We start from the raw sequence: 22439 nt of genomic DNA on the forward strand, positions 1-22439 counted from the left end.
AGCATGTCGGGCTCTATGAAAACTGGTAAAGTCATCGATTATTGTTTTGCAGTATAGGCCTAAAACAAAATGATATAAAATAAATGGGCAAAGAATGAACATTTCTTTATCACAAAAAAGTCTGACACTGTAATGCACTTTTGAGTTTACTCTTACGTAACGCGCCTTACAACTTGCATCACAGCCATGACAGCTGATTGACATTCTGTGAGTTATACTGAGGCGGAAAAAATAAGACAGAAATGACGAAAATGAGCAAATAACATCGTTAATCTAGGTCGCCAAATACCTTTCTAAACAATGCATTTGGCATTGGTTGTTTCACATAAGACAAGTCCGAAAAAGCATTCAGGAACGCCAAAAAAGAAGAGATGGCGAGTCGATGACACTCGGTAGTCGACTTGGTAAAGGCGAGAAGACGAGTTGCCGCGTTCTATCACCTGGCCTTCTCAACTTGTTGTCCCTGTCAGAACATTTTGAACATACGTCTATGGTCAAAACGACGCTATCACGTAACGTTTAAACAACTCGTCCTTTTGTCGTCCTATCCTAAACAAGTCGACTTGTCGAATCTCGTCAATTCGCCGTACTCAAATAGGACATCTAGGGCGGTGTTCTATAAAAGAAATCTACGAAATTGCACTTCACGGTATGACTGGCAACTCACGGATAAATGTTAGCACATTCCATTCTCGTCAACGAAGGTACTTCTATTCTATCCATATAGAACCTCTTTTGTCAGAAGGCGATTAGAAATACGTCTTCATAGATCGAGCTGTTCAAACAGATCACTTAATGTTTATACTTGTACAAAATTGTACTATGCTGGATCAGAACATAGAATAAATATGGCAAGGATATACGGCTTATTGGTGTAAAATAATAACAACTACAGTGGCACTATTAATGTATACTATATGCAACAACGGGAACTTCATCCTCTTTAGTTTACGCTGCTTGACTGGCGAGTCATTTCTTTCACACAATGTTTACACAATTCGACATTTTTACTGGTGGAACAGGTACGGTCAGAAGAAATAGTGATTGTTCTACAAGTAACAATACAGAGGATACATGATATATATTGATTATTATATTCATCTCTTCGAGTAGAAACGGAAGTTATCAAACACCGTTAAAATATTAAAGGACTTACGCTACATACGGGCGGGTAGTATTTGTACTACGGCTACGTCCGGTACATTGCAACGCTCTTATAGAGTAAACTTAGGTTCAATTTGCCTCCACTGTCCATGTCCAAACAAATGGTAAGTTTGTGGAGAATCAAGATAATGCTGAGTTTAAAATGGGAATACACCCTTAGCAGCACACAAATAAAACACCAGTTCTTCATACTCAATACTGAAATTCTCTGGTTTGAACATTGCTTCCAGAGTTTCGGCTCTGTCGTTGCTGTCATAATATGCAAGTCGAATGCCATGTTACCCACAAGATGGATCGGCTATGATAAGTTTGTTTTTATTTTTGAATAAAAGTCATTATATTGCTTGTAATTTGACAACCCAGCTGTTTACCTGCGTGTGAGGAGACGGAATTCACCTTTTACGTTCGTTCCGAGGTTTGTCTTCCGCTGACAGAGCAACGAACACACGCTCACAAACATGTCAGAAAACGCGAGGAATCTTGAGAAAACAATACAGTAGCAGACGGTGATGATATAGCACAACTAAGTGGTAACGAAGCAACAGGTCGTGCGTCTTGTAAATGGCGAACGGACGCGTTCGTTTTGCAATAGATCCATAACTTTTCCACGGCAGCAGTCTATGCGAGGATATTATTATTGATAAAAAAAAACAACATCCAAGCGCTCATGAAAGCTAACAGCCCAACAACACGACTCCATCAACCATGTAGTCCACGAAGGCATGGTACATTCATCGTTCGGTTCAAAAGATCCGAAGTTCGTGGATGCGAGAGTATTGCAATTACGTCACGTAGACAAAATATCGTATCGAGATATCGCGATACGATACCCAAGTTATCGCCCGGATATTCGCAAACACCGTCTGCTTTCACATCGTATAGCCTGAAGACGTACGAGCGATTTACAGTTCGCACTAAGTGCCCTGTTATCCCGAAGAACATTGCAACTAAAATGCGCAACATTTCTCAGATCAATTCTCGAATTCATTGTCGTCGAAAAATTGTTTCAGCACTGCCAGCCTCTCGGAGAGCGCGCGGTTGTAATTGCGCAGGTCTTCCATGGCGATCTCCTCGAAGTCCGGTCGCTCGACGTCGTCAGGGTTGAGGGCTAGTTCGTCGAGGAAGGCACTCCGAGTCGATAAGGTCATAAATGCCGCCTGGAGTTTGACAAAATGACAAAGCAGAAAAGAATACAGTCACGGTCCGGAACAAGCGATCGAAGGAAAGCATGACATTATTGTCGGGTTATACTGTCATAACTATGCACTGTATACTGTTGTGAGGTTTTTATGCCTTGAGGCACCAGACAGGAAATAGCAAAATGATAATAATACTAAAAATAGTAATAATGACATTGATATTAATAATAACAATAATAATGATAATGATGATGATGATGATGATGATGATGATGATAATAATAATAATAATAATAATAATAATAATGATAATAATGATAATAATAATAATAATAATAATAATAATAATTATTATTATTATTATTATTATTATTATTATTGTTATTATTATTACTATTATTATTATCATTATAACAATAATCAACGATCAAAATTCACTTCTGAATTTGGCGTTTGACGGACGAGCGATGCATTGTCTACGACTATGAAGAAGACTTTATTTTGAAGATGCCATTAACATAATAAAGTATGTGCTTTCAAGTTGAGCTCACCTTAAACATTCCCTTGACGATAAAATTGTGGTGCTGTCGCAGTGTCTCCTCGTATGCTAAACCTAAATCAGACATGACCAAGAAAAGAGGTGTCAAAATTATCACAGGCAATCATCGAAGTAGTAACATTGAGTTGAGGTCAAGTTGGATTAAGTCTCTGCGACTGACATAAGGAAACCATGATCATTCATGGCGATCAACCACGGGAACGACGGCATTTTCGATCTCGTCCGAAGGCTTAGCACGATGAGTGTCAGGCCTGCACGGGGCCTACCATCGCTGTCAAGGGACTCGAACCAAGTATCTCAAGACTGCGAGTCCGTGCGTCATAACCACTGATCTCCAAAAGTGTCAGACTATACCAAATATTTCATTTATACTGTATAATTATAACAAAATAATGTTACGATTGTAACTCACGCGCGGAATCCGATTGATCCATCCCTTGATCTATGTACGTCAAGAACTTGGATATAAATTCGAATGCCCTGTTTAAAGAGAGAGAGAAATAATTAATCCGTGAATAATACACACTCCATAAATATTGTATGATGGGTACTGTATATACTATCCGACAAGACCATCGGCAGAATTTTGTTAGCCGCTCTTGTGAGAACATACTTTGCAAAAATTACATGGATTCATTTATGATAAACCTGACTTTCAGAACGTATTTCATAGGACATGGTGATAACTAAGAATGATCCCTTTCTCAATTGCTTCAAGAATAAAGTAAATTACTTTAAAATACTGCAGGTTCACAGATAGATGTACCTAGTTTACTCAGTCGTCATTCCGTTTGTGCATAGCTGTCATAATCATTACAAGTCATCCCCATCTTAGGACCCCTTTCATAAAACACATATTATGCGATTGGTCGTCTTCTCAACTGGTTATCATTGCTGTTTTCTAACCCCGACATTTTTCTCCTGTATTTTAATGAACATTGGGAGACATTTCAGGCGATAGCATTAAAGGAAACCCAAATCCAAGGAAAAATGTGAATTGAGTGAAAGCAGCAGCATCAGTAGAACACATCAGTGAAAGTTTGAGGAAAATCGGACAATCGATGCAAAGGTTATTAATTTCTAAAGTTTTGGTATTGTAATCACTGGATAAGGAGACTACATGACGTCACGTGTGGACAACAATATAAAGAAAATATAAAGAGAATTCCCACAAAAATTCATTTTCATGAAAATTACACATTCCATCAACTTGATACTGACATTATGTTAAGGGTACACGTAGTAATTATTCCCTCTGCCTTCTGAATGCGGTTAGTCAAGTGCTCTTTCATTAAACTAAAAAAGTAAAAGCATGTTGAATTTTCCACATTTCTCTTTGGGTTTTGGGGTCTTTAACATCCAAAGCAATTCACATGTGTTTGTGAGCAGACGACGAACGTAAAAAAAAAAAAAAAAATAAAAAATACGTCGAACATGAACATCACACACAAATTTTTATATTACAAGTCCGACTTTCATCGTTCAGTTTGTTATAGATTTCAATCACCTATATCATAATGAAGCTTGGTCGTAAAGTACAGAGTTTCCCTTTAACATTGTATCGCACGCCGGCGTTTCAGCTTCGATATTAGAGGGTTTCGGATGGCGCCGTGAAGTTAACTCACCCGATATACACCCGATCTTGATGATCGTTGTTGTGTGAGTATACCAGTACACATGCTGGATAAGCGTCTCTGTTACTACCCTCATGTCTACCCATAAGTTATTTTTCATGTATTCATTCTATCGTCAATGACCCGACTTGGGATGATGTTCATTAATCTAGGAAGTGTCGGATTTCCACTCAGCGTTTTGCTAAACAGTGCAGAGAAACCTGCAGAAAAACCACATGAAACAATGAAAGAAAAGTGCATTTACCAATATCGATCTATAGCAACCGTGCCCTTACTGGCCGCAGGTTGTCTGTGTGTCTTCACCATATGAGTGGACTGCTGTGCATTATGCAGATAGTAGGCTTATATCAAGTTTCCCCTTGTTCAAAAGTGCGTGTGTGGCAATATTGTACTTCATCCTTATAAAGGCGTAAACCTAGATAGTTGTGAGCGTTGAAATGCATGTGTTTGTTTACTTGTTTGTTTGCTTTTGGTGTGTGTGTGTGTGGGTGTGTGTGTGTTTATGTGTGTGTGTGCGTGCGTGTGTGTGTGCGTGTGTGTGTGTGTGTGTGTGTGTGTGCGTGCGCATGTTTTCTCTACTTTACCAATCCTTCCGATCATGTGCGCCTTGCGTCAGGGCAGATGAACATGTCACCAAAGTTCTTACAAGTTATGAACTGTTCTGAAATTCCTCTCATTTGATTGGTGGAAAGTTGGGAGAGACACACACTGACCACGCCTACGCAAATGGGTCATGCAATATAATTATCACGCGCAATCCACGTGACATGCATCCTCAGCATTGCGTGAGGTGAAAAGTCTAAACAAAACCAGTAGATCTAACACTAACAAACTTTGGGGAGGGGATAGGGAGGGCATGTGCAAGGATTAGAATCCTAGGATGTGATAGGGAAGTGTTTATTGGCGGAGAACATCTTTCGATATGTACCTTTTCAGCCAGGTGAGAGCAAGAAATGTTGACCCTTCTTCAAAGAGACCCTGGTCACGGTCACGAAGCACCATCTCCTGGAGCGTGGAGCTCTCCTCGGGAAGCGAATCGTAATTCAGACGAATTTTCTACATATAGGCGGGAAAGGTTATACGAGATCATTGATCCCCGGCAAAGGCAAATATGTTCCTCTCAAATGTCGTGCCTTTATCACAGCTTTGAGTTTTTGACGAACCCTACATGATTATTATCTCAACTATAGTATTCCGGTTAATTTCTATGGTGTAAGAGTGCTTGTTATATGAGGTACCCCACGCATTCCCGGAATTTTTCAAGGATTTACATACCACATAAGTGAAACTGTGCTAATCTCGTACTAATGAGGAATCCTTTTTTAAAAAAAAAAAGAAATTAATGATTTCAGATCACTATCATTATAGTAATATAATATATAAGTATAATATTTCTGACTTATTTGATGATTTCGTAAGAAACCTGTTCACAATGATGACATCATCACCTGCTGCATGCATTAATGAGGAGTTGCAACTAATATCATTTTATATACCGCGAAAACTAGAACTTTAAAACTCCACAATTTCGTTTTGTGGTGAAACTTTCGACGAAACTTTTACTTTATTAATAGTTTGAGAGCAGTCAATCTAGCAAACCCAACTTAACTATGAAATGGCACTGCACTTAGTTCACCATAAATCAGTATAGTAGTTCATTATGTTACTTCTTTTAACTGAACAACGTCAGTTACATGAAAATGAAAATTGGTAACAACAAACAAACAGCATATAAAAAGCACTCTGCAAAAAATTGTTTGAACTAAAATGTCAGCTTTTAATAATGTGAGTTTGATCGAAAATTTTTTGTGCGAAATGCAGAGAGGCAACGAATTTTTACACAAAATGATTTTACACCTATCACAAAATTATTATGTAACCAAGAAAAACGAGAAAACTGTTTTGATCACTTTGAAAATAAGGATCAAAGCATTATTGCGATTTCTATGCAAACTCTGTTGAGCACAGCTGGCCTTCCATACTTTATCAGCACACCGAGTCTATGGCTTCACGCGTAGAGATGTACACTATCTTGAACTAGTCAAGTCTAGTGATGCTATGGCTGCCGCATCAAATAAGACATTGCGTGACATGTACAATAATGTATTTAGCTGGTGCTCACCTCAGCGTTGCCCCGGATATCGTCCACCACCCGGTTTAAAATCATTTTCTTCATGCTTACTGAAAAGGAAAGAGAGAGAGAGAGAGAATAAAATGGAAGAAAGAAACAGACTGTCAGAATGGATGATTTGCAAAGACGAGCACGTTGCGCAATGCATCTGATAAAATATTGCGTTTTGTTTTTTTTTGTTACCTTCCAAGTAAGCTCAGACGAATTTTTTAGAAAACGGTTCCCTTGCTGGGAATGATTGTATTAAATACTTTGTATATATCGACCTTCTGTTGATATCATGCACGGACATTTGCTGATCTTATCGAGATTACTTTATGTAAATAGAACAACACTGTAATTTATAGCTGTACCCCTATGAGCCAACTGCGATTCAACTTCAAGAGTTGCTGACCTTAAACGATCTGATTGTGAGCTTTTTCTACAGATGTACAAACACTCCAAAGATAAGACAAGTCAAGGTGAAGTGCTCTTCATACAAAATGGACAAATAGATTGCTTATTTTTATCCTGCGAGCGATCGTGCACTCCGTATCGAACGATAAGTTTGTGCTATTATTGGGTCAGCATGTGGGGCCTATGTGATTACCATCAAACAACTATGTACATTGATTTTTTACTTCTTAGCAGTGATTAATGTACTTCATGCAACCTTTGGTCTAACGTAAATGGTTAGTACGGTAATTTCTGTATTGTCAGACCTGTAAAAATATAGAATGCAAACAATATGATCAGCCTGAAACTAAGACTACGATGCAAGTGCCAACTGACGTCATTGAAATTGACATAAATGTTATACGAGCTTTACAGAAATTATGTGTGATGTCTTTAACTGCATTTGTTTACTTGCTTGTTGACAATATGAATCGTTCTACATGATCTTAGGTTACGGAATGCGCTTGTGCATGCTTGTAAACAAGGAACCATTGGACCAACACGGCCCCTTTAAGTCCCCTCCGAAGGCACTGGGAAATGGAGAGAAAACGTCTTGCGCAAGGGAACAACCGTTGCTGCTATTCTTGGGGAACTTGAACTAGAGACCTAACGATCAGGTATAGCCCGCGTCTTATCCACTGAGCCACAAGGGGGGGGGGGGGCATTTCATGAAGCGTTTTATCCGACAAATTTGTCGGACAAATTTGTTCTCAGCCAATCAGATGCAAGATTTCAGTAGCTTCAAACAGTTTGTCAGCAATAAATAAATAAATAAATAGATAAATAAATAAATAAATAAATAAATAAATAAATAAATAGATAAATAAAAATCTGACAAAACGCTTCATGAAATGCTCCCCTAATCCCTTAGTATTAAGGGAAAGGTCCACAGAAGTGTTCATCTTTGAGTTTGATTACGCTAGATATGTATAAACCAAGCTAGCATTACCGGTCCAACTTCGATTACGCTGTAATTTTCACCAAACATTCAAAGGCATGGAATTTCCTGAAACATTTCATTACCCATAAATGGAAACTACAGCTATATCGTTGTAGAATATGTGCATAATCATTTTCTTTTTCTTATTCCTTATCATGCAAAACGGTTCTTTATAATTCGTGACGTTTTGTTTGCGGTCTTGTTTTTGTGTGTGTGTGTTTGTTTTTGTATTTGTTTTCATTTTTGTTTTTGTTTTTGGTCACTCATGACCTGTTTACTATCCGTCAAGTTTTATTCTAAAAATTGAAAAATAAAATGACGAGAAGTCTGCGTGCCACTGAGTATTTCCTCATTACGTTCCCTTATGCTTTGATATATATTCTATCGTGTGGAAAAAGCTTTTGTCTAGTTTAAAGCATTCGTCAATGGTTTGCCTTTTAGCCTTGTGTCCTGGTTTTGAGGTTGGATGTAGGTCAGTAATTGACATCAGGGTCATATGCGGTCATTACTGCTAGCTTGCTGGACGTGTATATATCTTTTGGTCAGCACATCCAGGGACCGCCTTGTGATCTCGTGATGTGATTTCAGAGTCCAGACAACGATAGTTCGATCATTAAATCTAACAGATGAACGACTGGTCATGGTAGCTGTGTCGACCAACTGCATTCTATCAGTGAGCCGATTTACTACTTGTAACGATCAATCGCAATGTGAAGGGTCAAAGGTTAATTTACAGCCCAGCTACATCATCTGTGCATTCGTATAGCTGGCGAAAGTCTCTTCTCAGATTTTCGCCTAATTTTTGTGAGAAAGCGGGAAACTGAACTATCCCCCCAAAATAGTAATATAAGAACAGTTATGTGCATTCGCATTAAAATATACATACATTGATACAAAAGTGTCACATAATATGTAAACACTTGAGCAGCCTACGTGCGAATGCATATTAATCTCCTAGTAGGCCTACATACATAATACTGTAGTTCCCCATTTTTCACTTTATGATAGTTCATGTCTCATATACATCACAAAGACTGTAAATTCGGCACCCAACTGACTATAGTCATATTGTTATATCAAACTTACAAATACCACGTTGATAGTCTACGCGAGTTAACTTGTAATTGGATTCAAAAGAAGGCCATCTTTGCTCATTTCATTGAGGTCACTGTGGAAACAGCATGTCTTATTCATCTCATATACTGTTTCTTTATTAGTTGTCAACCCAATTGTTAAATGTATATATATATATATATATATATATATATATATATATATATATAACAATGGTGATTTCCTAACACTTGCTTCTGCGACAATTGCTCCCATGAAATATCTGCACGTTGAACCAAACATAAAACCTAACCACATTCATACCCCCAATCCTAATCCTCATGCACATCAAACTAAACATTTTCACAACCCTAAACCCTAACACTAAAGTCATTTGGAGAAATAAAGGCCGGGGCAATTGTCGCAGGAGCATATGTCGTGTCACCAACACGGTGGTATGGTATACCCTGATTGTCTGTCTGACAGAGAAGTTGTGCCGCATACCTCCTTTCTCACTCAATCAAAAATAATGGAATTGCATGTCGGAGAAACACAAAGAACATAATTATTATCATACCTATGTAAAGAAATCAAATTTATGAATTCTCTACGCAGTACGTATAGGAACTTTTGATACGGACGGCAGTGGCTCTCCGCCGAAGCTTACCGAATAACTGTGTCGTCGACATGCAGGCCTCGAGGAAAGGAAGCGTCGGGATGGAATCATCCTCCCCTACCTTCACGTCATCAAACCTGTTCGGTGTTTTAAAGACAGAAACAGATCAGATTACGACATCTGCTACGGTTTCAACTGAATTTTACGCAATTTCCATTAAAAAATAATATATTTACATCAAAATATCAAGTGAAATACCAGGCTCGTATAATATATGTTTCTTTTTTTTTATTATTATTATTTAGCTTCTGAGCTTAGAAAATGGACCAAGGTGAGAGTTATACAATACACAAACAAATACCCGTCGAAAGTCTATCTTCTACATCTGAAAGTATCATCTTGTAAAACGTAACGCTGGTTAAATATAACTATTCCACAATTTAATCTTCAGAAATGCACATTTTGTAGATTGTGCATGAAGCATTTGCATGTAATAATGTATCGACCATTTTCTTTTCCAACAAATCCGTTTAATCGCACCATGCAGCTGATGGGTAAAGCATTACCAAGTATCAGTAATACAATTTAGTAGCCCTATACCACACTTCCTACTTTCTTATGAACACTCTAAGGAAATAAACGCTATACTTTCAGTGCAGTAAGATGCTATATTATAGAAGCATTCAGGCAGGACTCTATAGACACTGAGCAAACGCAGAAGAAGCGTTATTTTCTCCATTCCCATGGTAACCCGACGCGACAATCCGAGTACTGACTCTATATACGCCTGCTGAAGTACAGTTAAACGAAGCGTGTATGAGTCTGAAATACTGTACATGGCCTTGATTTCTGTTTAACGCGTAGGACCCCTACAAAGCAGGAGTCGGCTACAAATGCACATCACATTCGCTAGGATTAACATAATTTATATTGCTATACATGCGAGCACATTGATCATGTTGGTATACGGGAGTCCACGTAGGCCCAGCATGTAATGCAGCGTACGCTAATAATGTGATGTAGGGCCTAAAAAAATCTCCACTACTCTCATGCACAGGTTATTGCTAGGTACGAGTGGGCAGTTAATTGATTATGCACAGACGGTGTATGTGTCATTTTTTTTCTCGAATAATCTACAAATCATAGGATGTCCTCATGAATAAAACTCGACATTGGTATTGCATGTTGGTTTTGAAGAGGAAATCCACACCAAAAACAATAATAAACTCTAAAAGAAAGAGGAAAATCTCTCGTACAAAACGGATATGACAAAAATCAGATAGGAAATAAGGAAGATGATTTTATGACATTTTGAAATTTCAGATTTTTTCGGAAAACATTTCTTGACCATTCCTTATAAATATTCAAATGAGAGAGTTGATGATGTCATGTCCTCACAATTTTTCATGTATGCTATATAATAGTGAAATTCTGAAAATCTTCTATCTTTAGCTATATAGTAGAGGTAAAAACATATACCAATACCAAAATATATCAGAGTTAACATTCGTTCCTTTTGATTTGGGTGGCTTTAGGGTAAGTTTTATATTACATACAGCTGAAATGTTCGATTTTTTCATTTCTGTATAGAAAATGAATAAGAAATAATGAGAGCATGACATCATCAACTTGCTGATTTGAATATTCATAATAACTGGTCAAGAAGTGTTTTCCGAATAATTTTGAAATTTTAGAATGTCATAACTTCCTTATTTCTTACCGCTCTTTTTTTTTTTCTTTTTACACTATTCTGCATGGCATTTTTTTCTTTTTCTTATGAAATTGAAAAAATTCTGGAGTGGATTTCTTCTTTAAAGGATAAGGTCATCGCACGAGCTCTTATAACAGTACACCCAGAGTTTGAAAGCTGTTATAATTATGGTATGAGGATGTTCTTTGACAGGTTCCATGACATTTGCTCCTGTGACATATTGCTCCCATGAAATATCTGCACGCTAAGTCAAACATAAATTCTACCAACAAACATAACCCTACCCTAATCCTAATCTTCACATTGAACTAAGTAACACTCTATCACAACCCTAACCCTAACCCTAACCCTAACCCTAAGTTCTTGGAGAAAATACAATTGTAGAAGGAGCATATGTCCTGTCACCCCTCTGGCAAGATGGACTACCCTATAGCTCGATGATACCCTGTGTCTGGCAATCTGTAGAGTTGGTATCCTAATTATAGGCGATCTCCCCTGGGAGAACAGTGCATGACCTAGATGAGCTGCTTTGGAAAAACATGGCCACTATGATTATCATCGTTAATGTTGCATTCATTCTGTGCAGATAGACTGATGCAGAAAAACTCTTAACAATATCACTGGACCGTCGCTGTGACGTTTTGCGTCGATTCGAAAACTTTTGGTCTTCCAAAATCTTGTCGCATTTTGACACGATTCAAGTGATTTGCTGAAAAACAGGATGTCAGTTAATGCCGTTTAAGAAATATGGGTGATAATCAAAGTATTATACATTATTGACTCATGGAATCAAGGCACCAAAGTATGTATTATCATCCTACTGACCTTATATGAATCAATATTGCAACATGCGAATGAAATAAAAAAACAGACAAACACGCATCAATTTCATTCCGCTATAATTATATGTCCCTTCATCGTTTTATATTGTTATGAAATTCATTGATCATGACCTCTAACCTCGAGAGCTGACCTTTAACCCCTCTGCATGACGACAAAGGAAACACATCGCATTTGCCTTCTATCAGTTGCACTAAAGTATGCTATTCCGTTTATCACGTATCTATTTCTACTTTGCCGCCAACTTACATCGCCACTGGTATTCGTTGATAAATTCAATTCAATTCAATTCAATTCATTTATTTCATTCTCATTTTCTTTCCAACAAAACATAACACGAGGTAAATCAGAAAGTAGGGGCTAAAATGCCATTGTTTTGGGTTTTGTTTGGGGGTGGGGGTGGGGGAGGGCAATTTAAAGTACAGTGACACTTGATAAATGACTTTTGACCGTTATCTCAATTCTATAGCCTTCCTGTAATACCAAAACAAATATTGTGGATCATCAGCATCATTATAATTGTGTACCCACTGAATATTCCGTGCTATATAGTTGCAGCTCAAATCTTCAACCAGAGTTCAGCAAACTTTAAGCTGTGACCCCTGGGATTTTGTCCAAAACAAATAAAGAAATACACTCTGCACATCTACACGTAACACATTTGGGTCAGGTGCCAAGAAACTCCACGAGACGGATTTTCCTAATCACGAGGTGGGACGGACAGACAGACGGACGGAAGGAAGGACGGACGGACGGACAACCCGGATAAATGATGCCCCTGTAGAGGCAAAAGATATAATGATAATGATAAGAGTATTCATAATCATAAGATGCATATCAGTCAATGGCTCCCTATGTGGTGTGACGTAATAATGGATACTTTGTTTGTATACTTGACGATGATGATGCTGTTTTGTTGTTGTTGTTTTTTTATCTGCGTTACTTACGAAACTTCCAATGACGTGAAGAATGTATGTATTCTTTCTCCAGGCCTTGAGTCGTGCGTTCCGCCACCCTCGACGTCGCCTTCGACGTTGTTCCCGACGACGGTATCGTCGCCGTCTGAGGCGGGTGAGCGATCTCCACCGCTCCTGGCCGATGTCTTATCATTGGCTATTGTCCTATTCCCCGGTATAGTTCTGTTTGCAGTGACTTTCCGGCCACTCACATTGTTCGAGTGTAACAGGTCGTGTGATATCTTTCGCTGGTCCAAATGCCCGTTGGATACCCGTTCTCTGTCACGCGTGTAAGGTTGTCGAACCGGAGACAGCGGAAAATCCCATTTTACGAGGAAACGAAAAAGAAAATATGAAAAATCAATAGTATTCACGACCGACAGTTTATAATTCTGGAAAATTGTACTCAATATGCGGTTGTCAAAAAAAAAAAAAATGTCAATCTGGCCTATTTGCTTTACGTTATATGAAATTTGTTCATACAAAACAAAACAAAAAAACACAAAACGTCTGCGGGATCTATAACTATACTACTCTCGACTACATGTGTGGTTATACAGACTTACAAAGCAGATGTGAATGAGGTCTAGATGAAATTTGTAACGAAGTCAGTCACATGCCTGGTATTGATGTTTTGACAGAGCTGCACTGAGAATGCAGAATCTAATATCTCGTATAGGAAAACATGATGATGTGAGAGAACTCTAACGATAGGTGTGCAATCAGGGAGGGGGGAAGAATCTTCCCACCTCCCTGGTGCAATTGAAAAAAAAAAGAAAAAAAATGTCAGTTTTGACAGAACAAAAATATAGAATGAGCGATGACTGAAAGAGGTGGCCACGATGCAAATAATTCTATGATACAAACACTAATTACAACATATTACTTAGTCTTTTCGCATTCTGGTGCCTAATATGTAGTGTAAAATAGCGTAGAAATCAGAACAGTCATAGATACACTGGGATTAAAAATTCTTTAGTTTATCAGTTAGGATGATAAAGGGATTTACATAACGCACGGACCCATCGCCTTTTTCCCATTTCATTATAGTTTCCCAGCAAACCCTCCCTACATAATCATATTTGTTTAAAGATTGTGCCATACTCTTTACCTGTCTAATTCGGCAATCGTCTTGTCGTTAGTGTATCTTGGAAGGCATATGTGCCACGTGGTGTACACGACCACGAACATGAGCGCCGACACCACCCCGAGTTTGAGGCAGTTGCGACCCATGACGACGCGACGAGCCGCAGAACGACAGCGATATCGAACGCGACGACTGACTACGGCGTGAGAGCAACACTGGTTGGAGCTGAAAGCCGAGTCCGCCGTGGTTATCGAGCTGCTGGCTTCTCTGAATGGAGACGTGTGCGAAGTCGTGAGTGAGCGTCGGGCATGTCTCTCAATGATAACGCCGCATCGTAGTCAAGCATTACAGTATAGTGTCGCCCTACAGTGAAACCGGAAAGAAAAATTATTAATGAGCAACGGTCTGCCAACATGTCAAAGCAATACTCTTTTGAAAATCAGTTTGGACTCTAATTGCGCGGTGACACCCCGACATGGCCAAAGGATTGTGTCCAACCTAGCCCGACGAGACGTCTTGCCGTGACCCTTCGCGACAGCCCATGTAGGCCTACTAGATTGCTAAACAAGGGTACAAACTACCATGTTCGGCATCAAGTACAAAGATCACGTGGATTTGTGTGTTACCTTGTCAGATCTGTCAGATTGTGATACGAATTAAGGTTCAGGAGCATGCTTATCACATTTGTGTGATTTAAAGACACGACAGCACCTCTCTTTCGAAAAGCCCTCAAAATAACAATTTTAACCGAACTGAGTCGAACTAAACTGAATTGATTTTTGCAATTTTCCTGGAGTTAACAGCAGAACACATAACAGACGTAAGAAAAAGTGAACACATTATATCAAAATAAACAGGCATTTTTTTTTAAAGCGTGCATGTTTAAAACACTTATTAATCCTACAAAAACATATCAATGATATGGGCTCATTGTATTTGAGCTGTTGCTCAATAGTCATAATGATATGATTCCGTTGTGTTTTCATATCTTTACGGGTATAACTCATCATCAGTTTCAGTCATATACATTCACACGAACGAGTATAGAGAAGTGCAAATTTCAGACAATACAATCCACAGATAATAACTTCTGACGTCATAAAAGTTGAGCAGCAGATATCCCTTAAAGGGATGGTATAGTTTTGGATGAGATGGGGAATTCAGATTTTAACTTTTTGCAAGGTAATTAGATACCACTCATGAAATAGTAAAGAGCATACGATTCTAAGAGGAATTAAAGTTTATTTGATGAGAATCGGTTTTGAAATGGCTGAAATATCAAAAGACAAAGTAAAACAAAATGGTCTTAATAAAAGGTGGGTAACACCTTTTATTAGGAACTCCTTGTTTCTGGATACCAGAGCAATTTCAAAACCAATTTTCATCAAATAAACATTGAATTCCTCTTAGAATGGCGTGCTCTTTCATATTTCATAAGAGGTTTCTCATTATCTCTCACACACACACACACACACACACACACACACACGAAATGAAAACCTGAAGCCCCATCCAAACCAAAGCTATATCATCCCTTTAAGTTGAAACCTAGATTGAACATGTAACTATTATCGGCTGAGGGACCGGCATCCTTTTTGATCAACTCGATCACTGGATAATCTGGCGCAATGTTCAAAGGGCACTGATCATTGTGATGGGCCGATCTCTGAGAAGCAAATATCCTCTACATTACATGAATTAATCGACGAGAATCAAATCCGTTCCCATCATGTGTAACTCTTCTCAACAGCCACCAAGGTTATTGAATATTCAAGTACTTAAATCATGTGCTCTTCATATTTGATGAACATGAAAAAAAAAAAAAATCCGTCGCAGGAAAACAAAGAGTGCGTTGCGATTAGTCATTCAAATTACTCAAATGACTCAACTTATTCAAAATATTATTATATACATTTTATATGATTTTTCTATCTATTTGATGGAAATGAAAAATAGATATGAATTTTGAATATTCTAGAAAATTAAAGACTAGCATTATCATTTTCATCCAAATTCTGATCTACTATGTAGCAATGAAATGATGTATATTAATATCATTTAATGTGCTCTTGACACAACAATAGATAAAAATGTCCAATCAAACCATTTTAAATCTGTTTTCGCGAGTAGTTTACATTCATTCAAGTTTAACTAAATTTGAAGTTTATCATAGTCGAAACCTTTGCTAACAACAATTATATGACTAGAGAAGTAATCGTAGCAACTGTCCCAAATGCTGCCAGAACTCTCTACCAAGTATGTAGTATAGATTCAAGTATAAACCCTGCCACCAATTTCCCCTTATATAAACTAGCAATAAGTGGTTAAAACTGATATACTATAGACCCAAGAAAACAACTCTCACTTTGATTTTATTATTAACATTCAAACTTTCTGTCAGTTTCCTTGCTTCATTATTTTCGGCATATTCTCACAGCAATTCTTTCGCTTATAAAGAGAAGTAGGCCTCATCAAATTCACCAATACTTTATAGCAATTTTGTGTATATATGTTGTGTGTGTGTGTGTGTGTGTGTGTGTGTGTGTGTGTGTGTGTGTGTGTGTGTGTCAATACTTCCTCGTGAAGAAATGGTCAGTAGTAGGATTGATTTATAATCGAGTTGTTATGTTGAAGAGGAATGATTGGCAGTATAAGTTGATAAATGGATTTGTGTTTTGAATGGCATTTGTACCGTTTTATGTTCATGGTACACCCAGAATGGGTGGATTTATGAATGATTTTAATGAAATCAATAAAATATAATTGAAAAAAAAGTGTGTGTGTGTGTGTGTGTGTGTGTGTCATACTAAAGTAAGGCGCTCTATTAGATCGGCAAAACTCTACAAGGTGTAGAGAAAATCATCACGGAATACTACATATGATCTGTTTTGCATTAAAAAAAACACTTATCTTCCGATGCCCGCGAAGTAGGCCTACATACAATACTAACAATCGGATACCTAAAACGCTGTACGGGGAATATGGATACTTGTGAACGTAACAATTGCTGACATTATGCAGATCAATTCAAACCGATTGCACATGGAATAGTAATTGGTGGATAACCGTTTCTGAAGGTTAATGATTTCGCGACCCCAGAAAAAAAGTACACAATAGGAATATTTGGATCTCACATCCGGAGTCAGAGGTAGACAATATCACCATACACTGCCTTTGATATCTCTTGATTCAACCTAACATAAAGAATACAGGGATACATTGCAAACCTCTTCTACAGTACAATGTCATAAGAAAACCCTGATTCGATATTAGGGACAAGTAAAGGATGGTAGTCAAGGATCTAAAGAACTCGTGCTTTCTTTGGTTGCCTATGGTGTCTTCAAATCGAAATCTATAATTCACAAGAGCACGCCATTTTGTTTTTCTTAGCAAAAATTTATTGAAGAGGTAGATTTTCATGAAGATTTTCACCTTTAAGAGATAAAAGATCTCATTCCTTTTGAACCTTTCTGATTTCAATCACCTTGATATATAAAATCGTGACACTCTTAGGAGAAAGAAAAAAGTTTTTTTTTAATTTCTTTAGTGATTCAATAACGTGAATATGATGATGCTTATCAAAATCTTTTCACTCGTGAGAAAGAAGCTTGTGAGAGAGAACATTAAACGTGATAACTCTTTGTTGTTTCTCCTTCATGGTATAGCAACAAATTATTTAGAGTATTCGAACAAGATGCAATCAATACTCTCTAAAAAAAATCGAGTGAAAAAAATCACTCCTAAAAGAGTGAATACAAAAAAGAGTGAATTTAGAGTGAAATTGGAGTGAATTTTGAGTGAAAATGTTCATTTTCACTCGTTTTAGAGTGACCTCAGGGATCACTCCAAAATCTTCGAGTGATCCCTGAGGTCACTCCAAAATGAGTGAAAATGAACATTTTCACTCAAAATTCACTCCAATTTCACTCTAAATTCACTCTTTTTTGTATTCACTCTTTTAAGAGTGAAAATTTTCACTCGATTTTCTTTAGAGAGTACATAAAATAACATAATCATACAGCTGTTAATTGCATCAACAAACTGCAACTAGCACATAAACAACTATCAGGACGATATAAACGAAGAAAAGAGAAATGAAATAGACTGTTCCAATAGAAATATAGAATATGTAAGCAGAGCTTGGCTTGAACGGCGGTGCCAGGAAACATAAGAACATCGATTAGGATAAAACAACACAGAAGATGGATTAGTTAATATATGGATTCAAAACGAAATGCATACCTTTTGGTATACCATATATAGGCATAAACATTAACTCATTTTTTGTATGCATAGTCGAAATGATTCGATTTCTTAACTGAATGGCTTTCTGTTTCCACCAGGCCGGTCGTCAATCATTGATTGATACGTTAGTTCAATAAACATTGAACAACGATTTAAGTGCGTGGGAAATATGAGCTAATGTTATCGCATCAGTAGACGGCATTGTCTGTTTCCCCAGACAGAAGTATCACAATTATGATATATTGTGAGCACAGAAAGTGTAAGTTATGCCTACATCTAGTCTTAATACAAATTTTACTTGCGAATCATTAAACAACTTACGACGCAGAGAGAGATACTCGTCGGCCAACATTCAGGAAGCTTTGATGCAAGTCATGCATTTCGCTTTACACTCTGGTACTAGCGTCTGTTTCTGCGAGTTTATAGACAACCGTGCATGTTTCTCTGTGTGTATATAACCTATGTTCCCGAGTGTAATATATTAACTCCTAATCTTGATCACCGTTGAAGATTTTTCACTCTTTTTGTCGCGTAGATAATTATACAGCCGTAATGACAACACGAAACTATCATCTCACTTTATAGAGTATACAAGCTGAAAATGGTGGTTGATGGCTAACGGGCTTTTATAGGCCTACTGAAACATTATTATAGCAAGTTGATAATATAACAATAAATATATATAATTTACATATTATATGCAGACACGCATATATATATTCATATTTATATATATATATATATACATATATATATATATGTATATATATATATATATATATATATATATTTATATATATATATATATATATATATATTTATATTTATGTGTGTATATTTATAATATATTATATATATATATATATATATATATATATATATATATATATATATATATATAATATGCTTGTGTCTGTAGGGTGTGTGTGTGTGTGTGTGTGTGTGTGCATGAGTGTGTGTACGTGGTAATCTGTAGGTCACCTTGACCATGGAGCTACTGTTACTCTCACCGGTCATCGCACATTTGTTTTGTTGTGTTTTATTTTCATTATCAAATACTCGAACTTTCCGTCAACTTGGCCTAAGATATCATAGGTCATCTGACAAACGCCAAAATGACCGATAGCTAGAGTAAGCAATAATATAATACTATTATTATGTCTATTTATAAATATATTATTAATATTATCAATTTATGTTCAAATATAATAATAAAAGTTTACCACAAATATTTGATCAAATTTTTCGACGCAATAATGGTGTACACAATAATCCTACTCGACGTTCCAATGAATATCATTTACCATTACTACGTACAATTCTCGCCCAAAATACATTCGTTTTCACTGGCCCGAGGTTCTGGAACAGCCTTGACAATACATGCTCTGACTTTTCCTTCTTTTAAATCAAAACTGCAAAAAAAAAAAATTCTTCTGTCATCCTCACGTAAGCAAACAAACAGATAAAAAAATGTGGTAGTTTTTTTTTAATTAAATAATAGCAAATAAATTAATGATGAGTATTTTTTTAATAATCTTAGAGTTTGTGTTTCAGCTAAATTTGTATAGAATTTTAAGTTCTTCCTCATGCCTTGGTGACCTCTTCAGATAACTGAATGTAGACATTGTCTTGTTTTGTTTCCCTCCCTTTCTTTGTCATGCCTATCTTTAGTTTTATTTTCTGTCTGTTCCGTCCCTGCTTTTCTTCTTGTCCTGGTCATAGTCTTTTTTTTTTCTGAATATTTCGCCTGACATCAGGATATCAAAATTCTATTCATGGATACCTTGACGGATCTTGAGATGCCCTCACCTTCTAGAGTAATTCACAAATTTTACAAGCTATGCTTTTTTCGTGAATTCATCTTTTCCGTGTAAAGTTATGAATTAAGATTGTATTGCTTACTTGTTTATTTATCCAAACCAGACTTGATATCATTATGATACCTGTATTCATGTTTTGTTGAAAATTACGAGATTGAAAGTTCCTTTTGATGTTATGTACTCATGTAAGCGTTATGTACATTACTATGTATTACTTTATATGGAAATAAATCATTTGAATTGAATTGAATTGAATTGAATAATGATCGGAGATAGTAACGGTGCAGGGAGCACTTATCTACTTTTTCTCGCCTGGCGCTATACACTGTATATGATGCTGGGCTTGGACGACGGTGCCAGGAAACATAAGAACATCGATTAGAATAAAACAACACAGAAGATGGATTAGTTAATATATGGATTCAAAACGAAATGCATACCTTTTGGTAGACCGTGTATAGGCATAAACATTAACTCATTTTGTTTTTTTTTTGTTTTTTTTTGTATGCATATAGTCGAAATGATTCGATTTCTTAACTGCGTGGCTTTCTGTTTCCACCAGGCCGGTCGTCAATCATTGCTTGATACGTTAGTTCAATAAACATTGAACAACGATTTAAGTGCGTGGAAATATGAGCTAATGTTATCACACCAGTAGACGGCATTTTCTGTTTCCCAGACAGAAATATCACAATCGTGACATATATTGTGAGCACAGAAAGTGTAAGTTATGCCTACATCTAGTCTTAATACAAATTTACTTGCGAATCATTAAACAACTTACGACGCAGATAGATACTCGTCGGCCAACATTCAGGAAGCTTTGATGCAAGTCATGCATTTCGCTTTACACTCTGGTACTCGCGTCTGTTTCTGCGAGTTTATAGACAACCGTGTATGTTTCTCTGTGTGTATACAACCAATGTTCTGGAGTGTATTAATATTAAATTTCTTATCTTTATCACCGTTGACGATTTTTCACTCTTTTTGTCGCATAGATAATTATACAGCCGTAATGACAACACGAAACTATCATCTCATTTTAGAGAATACAAGGTGAAAGTGGTGGTTGATGGCTAACGGGTTTTTATAGGCCTACTGAAACATTATTATAGCAAGTTGATAATATAACAATGAAATATATATAATTTACATATCATATGCAGACACGCATACATGTATTCATATAAATATATATGCATATGTATATGTATATATATATATATATATATATATATATATATATATATATATATATATGCATGTGTCTGTAGGGTGTGTGTGTGCGTGGTAATCTGTAGGTCACTTTAACCATGAAGCTACGGTTATTCTCACCGGTCATCGCACATTACTTCTTTGTTGTCGTGTTTATTTTTCATTTCATTATTGCACGAACTTGCGGTCAACTTGGCCTAAGATAATCTTAGGTCATCTGACTGACAAACGCCAAACTGACCGATAGCTCGAGTAAGCAATAATATAATAATGGTCGGAGATAGTAACGGTGCAGCGAGCACTTGTCTACTTTTTCTCGCCTGGCGCTATACACTGTACATGATGCTGGGCCACAAAGTTGAAATACTTCTTTATCAATCACTGTTGCCTGCATACAAGCATTATAACGGAACACGCAACTGTGAAATACATTTCCCAAATACATGTAGACCAGGCGAGCCGATACAAGAGAGGATGTAACGTGATGCAAAGCATAGGCCTATATATAGTATCTCTGGGACTCCTGGGGGAAAAGAAGTCTGCGTAGTCACAGGTGCGAATTGGTAAAACTATGCGTGACAGGAGGTTTGGCTTGAAGAACAACTTCCGGCGGCACAGAGAATCGTTATACATGTACCAGCCACTGCAATGTTGATACACAGGGATGTGCTCGCAAGATATATTCACCCATTTCATACCTGTCAGTATTCCATGCGGGGGAGAGGGCATAGAATGGATTGTTTTCGTGTTTTGACACTACCACTAAGATCGTTGAACCCTACATTGTTGTACAAAGGAAGATGTGTATAAGAATGGACACTGTTTACGTGAGGGATTTACTACTTAAAAGACATCAAATTCCCTCATCCACATCAATCCGCCTTTTAATAGCTG

The 22439-nt window shown here is 37.1% G+C and overlaps 1 protein-coding gene across 1 annotated transcript in view; it reads right to left on the minus strand.

Moving 5' to 3' along the window:
* Window positions 1-1141: 1141 nt before the first annotated feature.
* Window positions 1142-22439, minus strand: part of LOC140245127 (uncharacterized) — a 39981-nt gene continuing 18683 nt past the window's right edge. The window contains exons 5-11 of the mRNA XM_072324726.1: window positions 14290-14532; window positions 13170-13457; window positions 9667-9808; window positions 5425-5552; window positions 3275-3342; window positions 2855-2916; window positions 1142-2321 (exon numbers count right to left, since the gene is read on the minus strand). Of these exons, the coding sequence (XP_072180827.1) occupies window positions 2136-2321; window positions 2855-2916; window positions 3275-3342; window positions 5425-5552; window positions 9667-9808; window positions 13170-13457; window positions 14290-14532 (1117 nt within the window). The 3' untranslated portion in view covers window positions 1142-2135. The remainder of the gene's footprint in view (window positions 2322-2854; window positions 2917-3274; window positions 3343-5424; window positions 5553-9666; window positions 9809-13169; window positions 13458-14289; window positions 14533-22439) is intronic.

Source organism: Diadema setosum, chromosome 22 (assembly GCF_964275005.1).
Source record: "Diadema setosum chromosome 22, eeDiaSeto1, whole genome shotgun sequence".
NCBI classification, from domain to species: Eukaryota; Metazoa; Echinodermata; class Echinoidea; order Diadematoida; family Diadematidae; genus Diadema; species Diadema setosum.